The 16,076-nt window shown below is 42.6% G+C and overlaps 1 protein-coding gene across 1 annotated transcript in view; it reads left to right on the forward strand.

Moving 5' to 3' along the window:
* Positions 1–16,076, forward strand: part of LOC136634523 (mediator of RNA polymerase II transcription subunit 13-like) — a 195,983-nt gene that overhangs the window by 68,529 nt on the left and 111,378 nt on the right. The window contains exons 3-4 of the mRNA XM_066610067.1: positions 9,281–9,365; positions 14,602–14,685. Coding sequence (XP_066466164.1) covers positions 9,281–9,365; positions 14,602–14,685 — 169 coding nt within the window. The remainder of the gene's footprint in view (positions 1–9,280; positions 9,366–14,601; positions 14,686–16,076) is intronic.

The raw sequence follows: 16,076 nt of genomic DNA on the forward strand, positions 1-16,076 counted from the left end.
GAACGGAAAGTGTCCTGTGCATACCAAAACTTGCTTCTGCAGCAGGTGTGCTCCCTGAGCTCCCATATACTCCTTCATGGTAAGTGAATCACAACCAAAGAGCTACTGTACAGGGCCAGCTTGTGCAGAACGTCCTGGGCGCACACAGGCACACCTTGGTTGGTGGAAGCCCCCCACTGAACCCCACTATATTTTATGAATGGAAATGACATACAGACAGTAAGCAGTTATGTTGCTGTTTATTGTGAGTTTTAGTTGCACTTGTCGCTTGGGAGGCTGCATTTTTAGTCAAACTGGTCACTTGGGAGGCTGCAGAAAGCATTGGTCCCTCTATAAAGTGAGGATCAGACTTCTGGCAAGGTTTCCCTCGCAGATTCTTCCAATGTAATAAATAGGAGCATTCCTCAAGTTTGACTCTTAGAAGAGGTTGGTTGTTGAGGGACCTTGAATCTCCCATGAAATGCAATGCTTCTGAGGTAAAATGGAGGCAGACATTTAACATACTGATGGGTGCAGAAAAATTTAGTCAGACTTTAATTCAAGGCGGTTTTCATAGGCAGGCTGTTCTAAATTCCCGTAGGGATTTTTACAATTGAAGAAAGGTTCTATCTTTCAAGAACCACACATTTCAGATGGATCTTTTGTGTTCTGTTATCATTTTCTGGCCTCCAGATTCCTCCCACACAGGCTGACAAGCAGCTCCTTCATATCTCCAAGAGCAGGTGGAATAACTCGGCTAGGCTTGTCAGCTGCTTCAAGGTCTCGCCATTCACGGTGCCGATGGCCTCGAACTGGCGACCTTCAGATGTTATCTTCAGGCAAATGGAGGCTCAACCCTCTAGACCAGGGGTGTCCAAAGTTTTTGGCAGGAGGGCCACATCGTCTCTGACACTGTGTTGGGGGCCAGGGGACAAAAGAATTCACATTTCAGATTTGAATAAATTTACATAAGTTTACATAAATGAATGGCTAACTTAAGCCTTTTCTACCCAAAGTTGATCTACACAACAGGAATCAAACATGCACACTTGTGGGTTAGGCAGAAATGGGTTGTCCATCCTACCCCCCCATGTCTGTGTGTGCTCCCCCTTCCTGCCAGTTTAAATAAGGGGAGACTTAAGTGGCACTGATGCTTGTGGAGTCACCATCACCTTAGTTTAGGTCACAATTCAGTTGTAGGGTCTTGTTTTAAATCTAATGGCTTAATTTACTCCTAGTCACCTTCATGTGCCACTTTGGTTAGTCCACTTTTTTGGAACGCTTGACACAGACTCCCATCAATGATGACTAGATTACTTATTTTTTCATGACTCAAACTTGGAAAATGGGTCTGTTTGTATTCAGTCACTGTCACATCTCCATCTTAAGAAGAGAGAAAATGAAGGTGCCACTGGAAAACCAGTGCTACATTTGATTACCCTTTTTGATGAGGGATGGGATATTTCCACTTCCTCTTTTTTTCCTATGATGTTTAGTCCAGGTGACTTTGCAGTGGCAGAATCTTATATGCATTGGTGTATTCTAAAATGAGTAAAAATAGTAAACACAAGCTGTGCATTTTAGTGGTGGGTATGATGGTGCGAACCAAATAAGTACATCCCCCTCTCCCCTGAAAGATATTAGCAAGCGTTTTTTTGACCCCCTTTGATTCAGCTAAGTAGGATGAGTCAGCCAAGAACCATAAACGATATTTGGTGTATTCATTTTGCATGCTGTTGATCACGGTTCCTTACTTTTGTGTGCTGTCCGCCTGCACTTGCAAGTTTCTGTTCTCTCTCTCATATATTCCACTTGTTTTGAAGTGCAAGTGTATTGACATTCTCTGATCCGCACAATGCTTACAAAATTTCTCTCTACCAGCAAGGCACCTTTCCATGCTACTTTCTCCAAATGATCTTTTATCTGGCTTTTGGAAGTTCGTTCTTTCACTCCCTCCCCTTTCAGGCTTGAGCTCCAGTGAGCTAAATCCTGTGCAACAAGAGTCTGAATGTCTTTCATTTTGGCTGATGGCCATTAAAACAAGTTGGAAACTGTAGTGTTGTGTTTTTTTTTTTTTGTCAAACTTGCATGGTGGAACGTGTAAGCTATTTTTGCAGCAATAGGGTGAAATGGTATTGCTTTTTAATAGTGTCAAAATGCTTTAAATTGGTCACTTTGTTTCTATATAAAGTTGTCAGCAGTTTTTGGAACTGTTCCAATGCGCTGCATTAAAAACTATACTGACTCCGCAGATTTTCAACAAACACGGTCTGTGTTAGTCTTATTTCTGTTTAACCACAATGTGAACCCCCCTCCCTGTTTTATATTGTTTTTCCCTCGAGATTTAATGGGATGCATGCACAAAGAATTGTATATGCAGAAATTTAATGGTTGACTCATTGGCTGGAAGCTACAGACTAACCAAGCATTTAGAGCCATGCTTTTAAATTTGGGCCCCTTCTGCTGATACTCCTTTGGCTGCTCTCACACCACTAGCTGTAGGAAAGCAGTGTACCAGTAGCATAGATTGGGCAAGAAGTATGCCAAGAGATCTAGAGGCAGTAGCAACTAAAGAAGCCTGCTTCCCCATCTTGTACGGGCAACAGTGCGCAAGTCCAGTTCTTCAGCAATCATTTGTAGTGTCAGTGGTACTTGAAGTGTGTTTGTGTGTGTGTGTGTGTGGGGGGGGGGAGGATTTGGATAATTTCTGGTGAGTATTTTGAACAACTGCCCTACTATAAATCTGTTGACTCAAACTAAAACTGAGTGCATTTGCAAGAGGGTCAAAGCAAACAGTGTGTCTTGGTAAATGAGCATTCCCACCTCTGACTGATGAAGTGATAGAAATGGTGCTTCCTATAGACCAATGGTTCTCAATCCTTTTAGCATTGGGACCCACCTAAAAGAATTCACTTTACCAGCTGCTCAAGCCTCTGAGGCTATAATGGTGATTGGGCAGCAGTTCTCCCCCTCCCCCCTGTATCAGGTTGTATCTCATCCTCTGCTGTCCCCTTCTCCTTTGGCTTTCAATTTTTCCCAGCATCAGGGTCTTTTCTAAAGAGTTCTCCCTCTTCATGAGATTACCAAAGTATTTCAGCTTCAGCATCTGTCCTTCTACTGAACAGTCAGGCTTGATTACCTGTAGGATCGACTGATATCCTTGCAGTCTAGGGGACTCTCAAATGTCTTCTCCAACACCAAAATTCAAAAACGTCTACTCTTCAGCCCTCCTTATGGTCCAGCTCTCACAGCCATACATTACTATTGGCAAAAGCAGAGTTTTGACTTCTTAGAGCCACCTGCAGATGAAGAATCTTAAGAGTTGCAAGGGCAGGGTTGTGTCTGATAACGTAGCAAGCCCATAAAGCTACCAGGGTCCTCAAACACAGATTTAACAGGGGAATTGATGGACAGCATAACAACGATCAATCAATAGCATGGCACTTAATTAGAAGTTTTTGTGTCCAGTATTTTAGAATCGATAGAGTGTTGTGCTCCTTTGCAACTTTTCTGTTTGGCAACTTTTAGTGACAAGTTGCTCTTTCTGCAGTTGTCACTGAATTTGTCTTGCTGCAGACGAGTGTAATCAAAAATAAAATGAATGGTTGTGAATAGGTTGGTGGTAATTGAATTTTTGATGTACTTATTTCAAGCAGACATTTGCCAATGAATTGGATTTTTAAATGGTTTTTTCTTTCTTTCCCCTCAACGTGAAAGGAGGGGCAGCATAGGAAAAGGAAATGGTTACAGGCATGACTATAACTCTGGTTACAAAATAATCCCTTCTGTAGTTGTTGGACAGGATTGCTTCCTTGTTTTGTGGGTTCTGCTTCAAAGTAACAGCCTCTCAGCTGAGCAGATCAAGAAATTGATTTTCGGTCATCTTAATGGCTGAGCAGCTAGTCTTATCCCATAGTGCAGTGATTCTCACACATTTAGCATTGGGACCCACTTTTTAGAATGAGGATCTGCCAGTACCCACCAGAAGTGATGTCATGACCAGAAGTGACATCAAGCAGGAAAATTTTTAGCAATCCTAGGCTGCAATCCTACCCACACCTACCCAGAAGTAAGTCCCATTGACTATCATTGTTAAAAGAATATACATAGTGACTTGTTAAAAGTACAGGTCTGTAACATTTCTCCAAGTGCAGTCACATCCCATGGTAGCATCAAATGTAATATATTAAAAATAAAATGTTGAAATGAAAGGGGACCCACCTAAAATTGGCTCGCAACCCACCGAGTGGGTCCCGACCCATTGTTGGCATCCTTCAGTCTCGGAAGACTATGGTATCGCGCTCTGAATGGTGGTTCTGGAACAGAGTGTCCTCTCCAGTGCGCGAAGCCTGGGTAAAGTAGATATGGAGGATAGACTGTTTCCCATGCAGCAAATCCCCCCTCTCCACGTCGCTGAAATGGTCCAATGGAAAGGCAGAGGCCAATACGGTTGGTTCCAGCGGCGTCGCAGGAGTTGCCAGGACGTGACTGTGTTCAGTCATGAACTGCCTCAGGGACTCCGGCTCTGGATTTTGCCTCGAGGTTGACTCCTGAAGCCTTTTCCATAACTGGATGTAGCTACAAGGCAGTGGAGGTTTGGGATCAGAGTTTTCCTTCTCTCAGATGAGCTGCCTTCCCAGGCTAATGAGTCCCATCTACCCGGTGGCTGTTTAGTCGCCTCTTACGACAAGTACAGCCAAACTGAGGGCCTATTCTTATCCCCAGCCCCCAGGGGTCCCGACTCGCTGTTTGAGAAATACTACCATAGTGTGTGCCCTCCTACATATTTGTCATGACCAGTACAATATTTGCACATCTGCAAATCCTGCGAATTTGTTTTGACCAGTTGCAATAGTCAACATCCGAGGACATAAGGTATAATTAGAGTGGGCCCTCCAGATCTGCCGGGGTTTGGCTCCAGAACCAGACACAGATACGAAAATCTGCTGATGTCCGTGGTTGTCACGCTGGCAAAATGGTAAAAATTTGCATAAATTGCCTAAAACAAGTGTGTGTGTGTGTGTGTGTGTGTGTATTCCTCCTTTCTCCCCAAAGCTGCTAACGATCAGGATTAAAATACAAAACAAAGTAAGACAAATTGCCAAACTAGGCAAGGTAGATTGCCTAAACTTGCATAAATGAGCAAGCATGAGGCCAACTCTGAAACGGCAGGGTGCAAGGCGGGCAAGGCTATAACAGCGTAGGTGAATTTTAAAATATTCTCTATCTGTGATTGATTAAATTGGTGGATGTGGAACCTGCAGATACGGGCCCGTTGTACTTCTGTTGTGTAAAGTGGGAAAGCAGGAAACAGGGCTAGCCATAGTTCTTACTACTTGTTTAAGGGGCGGACTACACAATATGTGTAGTTCCAATATCTGATCTCTTTACGGTTTTCTGTTTAATATCAAAGCAGCGATGAGGTGCATAGTGCTTGATCAAAGCTGAGGAATGATTTCCTGATATAAATCTAATTCTTCCCAAACTGCTATTTAGCCCCACTACACGGGGGTACCTGTACTCCCCCCTTCCCCAGTTTGCTAATAACACCTTTATGGGGGAGTGGGGGGATTTGGGAGGTCTGTGCTGGGGAAGGAAATAGCATTGGGTCAGAACTAAATTCTTCTTCCTTCTCCCCTTGCTACTGCTCTGAGCAAATTCTAAGCTGCCCCCATAGCTGCCCTCAAGTACAGTTTAAAAATTAATTCTTAAGATTTAGGGGCATAGCAGAGCACTTAGCAGAGCACACAGATGTATTTGAAATTTTTGGATGAGGACACAAGGATGATGTTGGCAGTTTCTTAGAGGGGGAAGCTGCTGACTTTTCCTCAGTGCCGTTCGCCAGAGGAATTCCGATAACATTTTGCATTTTTTTCCTCATCAGGCTGAAGATTTTGTTTGTATGTACCTGTTTCTGTGCTGTAAATCTGGTGTTTATACCGATGGGATTTGCGCCTCTGTTTCCATGCACAACTTCATAGTGTATTGGATTTAGATTTATATTGTACTATTTATACAATAGAATATACATGTATTGTATAAATAACACAACTTGTATTTGTTTTTTATTTTCCCCTTGGGTTTTCCTTATCTGATGTTTCTGCCAGGCTTCAGCTTCCTGCAGGTGTTAGGCTGGCAGGCAGGCAGGCACATTTTCCCCGAAAATGTTTGCTCATTTTTGCTACTCTGAATGGGGTAGTAAGAAATCATGAGGATCATTGAGTCTGAGATTTTTAACATTAGCGAGAGTGTTAAGAGTGCACTGTTTCAGCAAAACCTAAGGCAAAAAAAAAAAGGTTGAGTGTCTTATTGTTGGTTTCCTGGGTGTGCTTTAATTGTCTTGGCCAGTTACAGACATCATAGGGTTTCCAAGCAGTGACTCTGCAAGAGATTGCCCAGAACTTGAGTTGGGGAAGGAAGTAGAGGCTGAGAACTTGGAAATGCCATCTCCTACAAGTGTTTGTTTTTCTTCACGTTGTGCAATCTTGTTATTATTAACAGTATTTATATACCGCTTTTCAACTAAAAGTTCACAAAGCGGTTTACAGAGAAAAATCAAATAACTCAATGGCTCCCTGTCCCAAAAGGGCTCACAATCTAAAAAGATGCAAATGAATACCAGCAGACAGCCACTAGAACAGACAGTGCTGGGGTGAGGTGGGCCAGTTACTCTCCCCCTGCTAAAAAAAGGAGCACCCACTTGAAAAAGTGCCTCTTACCCAATTAGCAGGGGTTTTGTTTGTATACCCTGGTCTCGTTGAGCACTTGTGAGCTTTTGAGGGGTGTGTTTGTGTGTGTGTGTGTGTGTGTGTGTGTGTGTGTGTTTTAACTGCAGCCAAGTAGATGGTTAGCTCAAATAAATATGGGTAAGGGGGGATCTTTCTTCATTGGTTCTCTTATCCATTCTGTGACTGTCTGCTTTCTTTTCTCTAGCACCAAGCAGTCCTCTCTCTGTGTAGGTTGTATGTATGTGCTTTCCCCTTTGGTCCTCTTCTTCTCTCGACTCCATACTGCATCATGTCCCCTCTGCCCTTGCTTCCCTCAGACCTCTTCCCCAGCGCAGTGGTTACTTGACCAGCTTTCCTTTAGAGTTGCTCTCTCTCTGGGCTCCCTAACCCTGAACATAGCCTTCTTTTTGGTTACCCACTCTTCAACTTCTCTCCTTGCTTTCCTTACAGATGCTTGCTTCTGTTCTCCTTTCATATCCCTCATAGAACTTGTCACCAGACTGTTCCTGCTGTCTTTCATCTTAGCAAAAACTGTTCTTGATACTGATTCCAAGCTCTGACAACAGCTTATTCAATGGTAGTGGTGCTTTTAAAGCCATATGTACAGGCGTTCTTAAACAATTTTTTGCATGTTTTTTTCATGGAAAAAGTGCAGAAAGCAATATTTTATTTCAAGGGTGCAGTTTTATAAATAGCTTTAAAAGTATACTAGGTAGATTATATCAGTGGTATAGTGTCAGCAGATGCAACCACAGTCAATTAAGTGTTAGAAAATGGTTGTATTTTTTTGCAGATTTTGGCTGTTTTTAAACAGAAATTAAGAAGTGCGGAAAGCGGAGTTGTGTTCTTATTTTATCACAGAAAAATCACACCTCTAGCCATATGTGGTTTTTCTCAAGCCTTATCTCTTAGACCAGTGTTCTTCAGCATCGGGGTTGTGACCCCAATAGGGTCAGGAAACCTCGGTTGTGGGGTTGTGGCAACTTACAGGAATTTATTTATTTATTTAGTGTATGGCATATAATGCATGGGCAATTAGACTAGATCAGATGTCACTGTCCAGTTCGTCCAGCCATTCAAGGACAGAGTTACCTTCATTGAAAAAGTTAGACCATGGGCCCGTATATGCCCTCAGTTTGCAGCCAGACACAATGTGGTATATGGTTTGGTGGAAGAACCTGCAATCACACTGTGGGGTAGATACTAGTCCCCATTTACATGAATGAAACAGGTTGAAGACCACTGGACTAGAGCACCACCAGGTAAAGGGAGAGGCATCTGGTATGCCTTTAGGTACCAGAAGACTATGTCCCAGTCCTGCTTAGGTTCTTAGCAGTTGTGTTAAAACAACTTTCACTAGTGCCAGGCTTTATGGTAACTTTCTGCTCTCTCTAATGAAAATATTTGGCTACAGTGAACAGTGCTGGTAAGGGTGTTATGAGGGCAAGGGTTGGGGTGGGAAGATAGGTCCTGGGGTGGGATTGACAGTTGGTCCCCAGTCTCATACTTCATTTATTGGGGTCATGGCATGAAAAAGGTTGAAGACCACTATCTTAGTTTTAGGGAGTATCATTTTAATATCGATTTCCTTTTGAGTGCTGTTCAGTCTTCTTGTACAGTGGCACTGTACACTACCACTGTGATAGATCTCTTCAAGCCAAGGCTGAACTTGCTTGACCTCAGAGAATTTGATACTGGTCTTTTTTGAAATAAGGCATATAGCACTCCAAAGGACGGGTGCTTAAGAATCGAATGCTTGCTCCCAAAATAATGAAACTGCTGGTGCTTAGGAATCCAAACTTTTGCTAATGTGTGACTCTTCCTTGTTTCAGTCAAGCTGCAAGGCTTGAGTGCTCTTCCAGTCAACTTCAATGAGTGTATGTCAGAGGAGGAACCTTCCAGATCAATTCCTTAATTTTTCTATAAAACCATACTGGTTCTTATGATGATCTCTTGCTGTGATTGGCAGCATTAGCATTACACCATTGCATTCCTTTTTGAAGGAAAGTGACCTTTTGATAGTGACTGACTTATTGAAGGAAATCGACTAGATGCAAATGTGTGAAAGCTCAATGAGCTGTTAATCCCTTGAAACTCTCTAGTCCAGCATTTTTCAATCCTTTTCACCATGTGGCACGCTGACAAGGTGCTAAAATTGTCATGGCATGCTGTAATGTCGGGGGGGGGGGGAGGCTCACATCCTCCAATGACCCTACTAATAAATGACCCCCCCAACTTTCATGGCACACCTGTGTTTAAAAATCGCTGCACTAGTCTTAAACTTTGAGTAGCTTGTTTGACAATCACTTTAGTTAACTCGCTGTACCTGAAAGTTTGTATTCTAGGATGGTTGCTCAAATTTTGAGAAACTAGTTTTATGTTAAACAGCAAGGAGAAATATGTGACACCTTGATTACAACCTATGCAGTTGCTAGTTGATCACGTAAAATATATTGTACTTGTATTGACAAGTTAAATCGGAGAAGAAACACATAAAGCTTTGATTGTCTTTTAATGTTAAGCTTCCCTCTCTCTTTATGGATAATATGCTAACACTTCACTTATTTTCACAGTGGTGGAAGAAGGACTTTGGGAGAATGGGCTTTCCTATGAATGCAGGACGTTGCTTTTCAAGGCAATCCACAATCTGCTGGAAAGGTAAGAGAATTCCATCCATATTCTTTGTTTAGATTGAGGGTCCCTAAGCATGGGCTTAAATTACCAAAATTGGTTTGCCACCAGCCTGCTCACCTCAATCCAATACCATTTCCTTGTATCAGGCATGGGGTGAGAAGGAAGAACTGGCATTAACTGCTTTGTGATGGGATATGCAGGATTCAGATTGGATATCAGGAGAAAATTCTGGATGGTAAAGGCGGTTTGGCAGTGGAACAGATTGCCAAGGGAGGTGGCGGACTCTCCCTCACTGGAGATTCTCAAGCAGAGGTTTGACAAGCACCTTTTGGAGGTGCTCTAGGAGGATTCCCTGCTACAGGCAGGGGTTTGGACTGGATGACCTATTAGGTCCTTTCCAAATCATAGAGTGGGATCCTATGAAGAATCATAGATTCTATGAAGTTGGTTACAGTGGGTGAGCTGTCTTTTCTTGCTTGTGCTTAAGCCTGGAGACTCTACCTACCGTACTCCTAAGCCCTTATCAGTTTGTCGGGAACTTGGAAGGGGGATGCTAGGGATGGGGAAGGTAGGGCAGGGCAGGGCAGTTAGTTGCTATTGATGATCTGTGTATTGAGTTTGTGGCACTCTGATTTGGAGAGTTTTCGGGATGCTTGCATGTCTAATGCAGCCTGTGACCTTAGCAATGGTTGGCAACCTCCAGTCTCGAAAGACTATGGTATAAGCCTACAGCACCTGTTATTCCCAAGCAGTCTCCCATCCAAGTACTAACCAGGCCTGACCCTGCTTAGCTTCTGAGATCAGACCCTGCACATGCCTGATCTTGTCTGATAAAAACCTGCATTAATTCTACTGCTGGTTTTATTTACTTGTTGTTACAATGCCCCTGCCAGCAAGGAGCTTACGATCTGAAACCGACAATGGGAAAGGCAATGGGGAAAGAGGAATGGGAGAGTCCCAGGTGTTATCACAGTGCATCTGAAGTGGCATGACTCAAGCACAGCAAACATTTAATGGGACTTCAGGCCATCAGATTCTGAGCTGCTTATCAGCCTGGACCTCTTTCGCGCAAAGGGCACCGAATCCAACTATAGGTCTACATTTCATGCATAGATGAACAGATTATTTATGTGGGTCGTAGCAAAACTCGGCTGTTAGAGAAGAAGCATCTTAATTTAGTGGATAGTGTTTGGGGTGATGTCTTTTTAGTTAAGTGTGAGCTACCTGGTGGTTTTGGGTATAGAAGTGGGAATGGATGAATGCAGGGAAGGCCTTTTTCAGTTTTTATTAAGGTAAGAAGAATATTACTCCTATTCATTCATCCCAGCGTAAACTATAACAAAATATTTTTTTTTTCAGTAATGAATTTCAGACGATCCTGCTTCCTTCTTGTAGTTCTCTGGCAGCTTGGATGTAGATTGACATAGCAGTTCCCCCTTCCCCTGCTGCTTTCAAGCTGGCTTTGCATTTCACGTTTAGCTGGCAAACCTTTTGAAATGCTCCTTCTGCATTCAGAGTTCATCAGCAGTAATTTAACCAGTGATGGACAAGTACTTTAACTTACTTTATCAAGTAGTTGAATGGTAGTTATAGCTACTGTATGAAAAATAGTTGTGCGATGGCACAACCTCTTTTGACTCTACAGCCTAAGCCTTTTTTGTTCTTACTGTAGTTCAGCTGCCAACCACAATTACTTTTACCCATCATGGGGGAGGGGGGGTGGGATCTATAGGGTTTATTATTTAATATCATGCTGAAAATTCTCTGTCAATATCAAGATGTGTCAATAAGCAACTGCCAGCAAGGGTGTGGAAATCCCCTTCTGTTCCCACAGTTAGTTGCTAGGAATGTGCATGGTGTGTAATATTTCTAAGGGGCTTGGCAGCACCCAGGCTTGTCCCAGAAGAGGGCAGTTGCATCAGAGAGGTGAGAGGGGGCCTTCAAGAAGAGGATGGTACCCCCAGGCCTGTTTGTCCTGATTATTGTATGGGCCTGAAAAGCCCAGGAAAGAAGATTCTGCCCCTTTTAGAATAATAATCTGCAAATGTCTGTAGTCCCTAAATTTTTCGGTAAATGGATTTGTTCGCTGTATTTAACTGTTTTGGTTTTGTTTAATGATTTTGACCCTGTCAGGGAAGTAGTTATAGAAAAACAAAACTCCTTCAGAGTAGTTCTGATTATTTTTACTAGTTAACTTGCAGGTAAAGCAATGTTTTCTTTAGCAGTTTAGCTGCTTTTAAAGTTGTGGTTGCCCCTCTGTGCTAAACAAATGGGAGTCCCAGAAGTTATTCTCCCATCAAACCATTGTAGTAGCTCACCTGCTTTAGCATTAAGCTATGCTGGATCAGGCCAAGAACCCATTGAATCCAGTGTCTTGTGACAGGGCACTCGAGTTCTACCAAGTTTGGGAGAATGAAAGTGTTTTTTTTTTTTTCCTAATTCTTTTGGGATAGTTATTTGGGAAAGCAAGTGTCCAAATGGCTTATTGTGTTAGTATAAACAGTCACCAGCCAGCATCACAGCTGGCCCCCTTATGCAACTTACTAGTTTGCAGGTGAATAGCAGACTACTAGGCTTTCCTGCATACTGTCCCCTGGCACTACAAGATGCATGTGTTTTCCCTTGCAGATGCTGCCTTTGGGAGATTCGTGTTGTTGAATGTTCTCTCTAGGTGATTTGTTGGTTGCAGTGATTCCCACCCGGAGACAACACTGCTCCTATATATCCCAGTTGTTTTGGCATGCCCTCTGGGAAGCCTGGAGAGAAAAGGAAATGGGTTACTGTGCATTCCTGTTCTTTTAGACTCTCAGAGGGCATTCTGTTCACCTCTTTTAGTCACGCCATGAACCAGCACCAAGTTCTTCTGTTTAGTTGTAAGGCTCCTTTCTTTGCTGCACATGTGGGGCAGGTAGGTAGAACCCCCTGTGTGATCTTTCTCTTCCCTGTCTTCTGATTTTTTAAATCCTTTCTGCTGTGAGGTTTGATAACATTAGCCATTGTTTTCTTGGCAGTTTTACTGCTGTCTATGCTAGACTTGTGGGATCTACCTTAACCTGCCCAGTCTGGGATTGCAGCCTCTTCTTACAGAGGCTTTTTTTGGATTGGACTGTTCCTGATCTTTCAAGGGGAGGAACTATCCCAAACGTTCTGGAACATCTAATAGTCTAGGTTTCAAGGAATAAAACTTTTTTTCCCCCTCTTTTGAAATTGTATCGCAGGTGGTGATATCTAGTTAGAGTGGACTGTCCTTAAAATCTATGCTTCTCAGAATTTTACTTGCATAGTGGTGAGGTTAGGGAAGATTTAAAGACATGAGCTAATTTCACATTTCAAGTGCTTTACCATTTCTGTTTCTGTGTCGAGGCATGGCATACTAAACCTGCAGGGTCTCTTCCTCAAGTCTGTTTGATTTGCTGAAAATAGACATTTACAGACATGGTTCCATTTGCTGCCTAAAGTCTCCTTTTCCTCAGTTTGCCACCTTTGAGCCACACACTGTAGGCTTCCAATTCTGGTCACGGATTCTGTGCCAACCCAGTGTTTGTGTGGAACCCAAAGGCAGCAGGACCTTTAGTAAATTGTTCAGGGAGGGGTGTATTGCTGCCTCTTCCCTTAACATCATAATTATATTTACCTTTCTCACAATGTCTACACTTCTGAAGGAGTGTTTTGTTGTACTTAGTGTGAGCTTCCCAGAACTGAATACTTATATTCTTTTTGATGGGAGAATTTCCATTTCTAAAAATGTGTGTTCATAAAATTAATGGCTATAGACATAATCACATCGAGCAGTTTAAAAGCCGTAATGTAACTTTATAAAGAGGCCTGTATCATCCTTGCTTTCCAGGCAGCTGTTCAGGCAGTGCTTGGAGTGGGAGGGGGGCAAGAGTGCCCATACAGCCCATTCTTATCTTCTGCTGGATACATGGAAGTTGGGGGCAGAGCCAGCATGTTTCACCTCCATGCGTTGTTTGCGAGAAGGGCAATCATCTATGAAATATTTATAACTAATCTGCTAAAATTAAAGTGTTAAATTTTCAGTGCGTGCATTTTTCCTTTTTAAAATGTAGGAATATAAACTGAAATGCCAGGTATTGAATTTTGAAGCTTTAAGGCATTTTGAAGCTTTAATGCCTGTGTTAGGCATTTTGTAAATATTTTAATCAAAGCATTTCTACAACATTTAAGTGTACTTCATTCTCTTCCTAATCAATCTTTTCAATTCAAATTCTCTCGACTGTTGGATAACAATTGAGATGTTTACATAGCGTGTGAAATTTAACACAACAATTTTTGTTTTAGTTTTGTTGACTAAATATAACTTAAACATGCTAAACTGGATCGCAGGTGATTTCTAGCATCAAAATGTTTCCCAGAAAACCCGGATCACTGGCTTTAATATCATGTTATCTTAGGAAAACACAAGCTTGGTACTATAAATAATTTGAGCGAGCTGTTAATATTGATTGATCCTTTACAAAATCACTGTGATTATTTTCTGTTAGTGCCAACAACCAAAGAATAAAATGAAGGCCATCTACTGTGTGTGTTTGAAAGGATAACAGTCTGGTTTTTTCCCAGATTAATAATTTTGTATTGACTCTGGGTATGTTCCCTTTGTTGCTGGGGGAACTGGATTTCAGTGTGACTCTTCCAAGTTCCAATTCCATTTAGGGGTGAGATGTTGGAAGCTGATGGGGGCCAGGTCTTGCAGAAAGTTCCATGTATCCGTGGGCTAGAACAGTGTTTTTCAACGTTTGTCCTCTGCTGTACCACTTCACATAATCCACCTATTCAAAATACTACCAGAAGTAACTGGCTTTGACATCATTGCCAGTTACTTGTGAGTTGGGAGGCCAGATGTGATGCAACAAACACCAATAAGAGGCTCAGGGTGCACGAGAGGACTTTTTCGAGTGTGGAAAGGCATGCTTTGGAGCTCTGCCTGCTGAACGTTGCATCACATTCCTGGTCTCACTTCCGGGGGGCAGGTGTCCAGGGGTCCTTCACGTACCACCAGACACCACCTTAAGTACTACTGGTGGTACCCTGTACCACTGGATGAGAAACACTGCAAAGATGGGAGGAAACAGGGCACAAGGGTAGAAATCATTGGTATACAAGGACAACCCAGGCAAGGGTATTGAATCCTCTGTGTGTAAAACATAAAAGCTTCAAAACTCCAGTGATAATATCTTTGTTGCTTAATATTCTTCTCAATAATACTGTAATTGAAGTTGTGATTGTCTTTCTATTTAAGATGCCTGATGGACAAGAACTTTGTACGGATCGGGAAATGGTTCATCCGGCCATATGAGAAAGATGAAAAGCCCATTAACAAAAGGTAAGGTAACAAGCTACCCTGGCGTCTTGTTAAGACAAACCGTGACCACTCTGAAAGGAAGCCACCAATACTAGCAGCTCAATCCAAGTGCTTTAAAAGCGTGATGTTTTTCTCGACAGATCCCTGCCCCACCCCCAAGAAATGGGAATATTTTAGCAACCAGTATCTGAGGTCATAGTCATGAGCTCAAGATTGTTGCTTGATCTTTCCTGGCTGCAAATCAGTGGTGCCTGATGACTTGCAGGAGGTTTTGTAGAGCAGTAGTGCCCCGTAACTTCCTTGTCTTCAGAATTTGTTGCAGTCAAGGTTCATTGGTTTTTCTTGCCTTACTTGGAGAATTGGAGGTTTCCAGAACCTGTGGTGGTGTCTCCCAAGTTTCTGGAAGATGGAGACTCTTCTTTCTGCAGGGAGCTAGTCTTGGTTTGTGCTTCTGCAGAGAGGGGCTTTGTTCACACCATTCAGGGTAGCTTATCTAGTGTGCATCCATTTGTGAGAGAAATTCTCCATCCTTATTTGGGAACAGCAGCAACTCACTGGGTGCAAGATTGCAGAGGGAGACTGTTGTGAAGACAGTTGTGTGTGTTAACTGCAGACACATCAGCCAGCAAAGGTGCTTCTGTGGTGAAGGTGTAGCATGCAAATTTAAAAAGGGGAGGCCAATACTGTTTGGAGCTCTTAGACTCCCAGAATACAATCCATCCTAGAACCTGACCTCTGCATATGGCAGTTGGATATTCCATTGTCATGGAAGCAAAGCCTCTTCCCAAGAGGTGCATGGCCTTGCTTTCTTGGTTTTTTGCTTTATACTAGTGTGTGTATGTCATTGTTTTCAGTGGGTCACAACAGAAGCATCAGAGTGCCATGCTATCATTTAAAAGCCAGAGTCTAGCAATACCATTTTTGGGGACCAGCCAAAACCTTCAACAGGCTTTTGGGTTCTCTTGTGTTCTTCGTCAGGCTGGATATCAGGCAAAGAAAAAGCAAGGATGGATGGGCATCATATAATCAAGCCTCAAGCCTACAGTTTCTAACACCCTTAAAATGGAGTAAGCACTATAGATTATCCTCAATCCTAAATGAGGTTTTTTTTTGTAATAGGCAACAAGGTACTGAGGATTGGGGGGGAGGATAGCACACTTAGCTATCCAGGGGCTGGCTATCTAGCAGCAGGATCTTGAAATGGGAGGAAAAGGATAACCTGCCTTTTCCTCACACAAGATGTGTGTTTCTTCACAGTGATGGTACTTCACTTTATGTGTGTGAGTTCTTTAATACTCTCCAAGTAGATAACACTGCTATTATCACTATATTCAGTTCATCATCTAGCATAGTAGTTCCAAACTTGTTAGAGGCTGCTGCCTGACTTATAAATGTTATGGGGTCTGGCTATA

Source organism: Tiliqua scincoides, chromosome 14 (genome assembly GCF_035046505.1).
Source record: "Tiliqua scincoides isolate rTilSci1 chromosome 14, rTilSci1.hap2, whole genome shotgun sequence".
NCBI lineage: Eukaryota > Metazoa > Chordata > Lepidosauria > Squamata > Scincidae > Tiliqua > Tiliqua scincoides.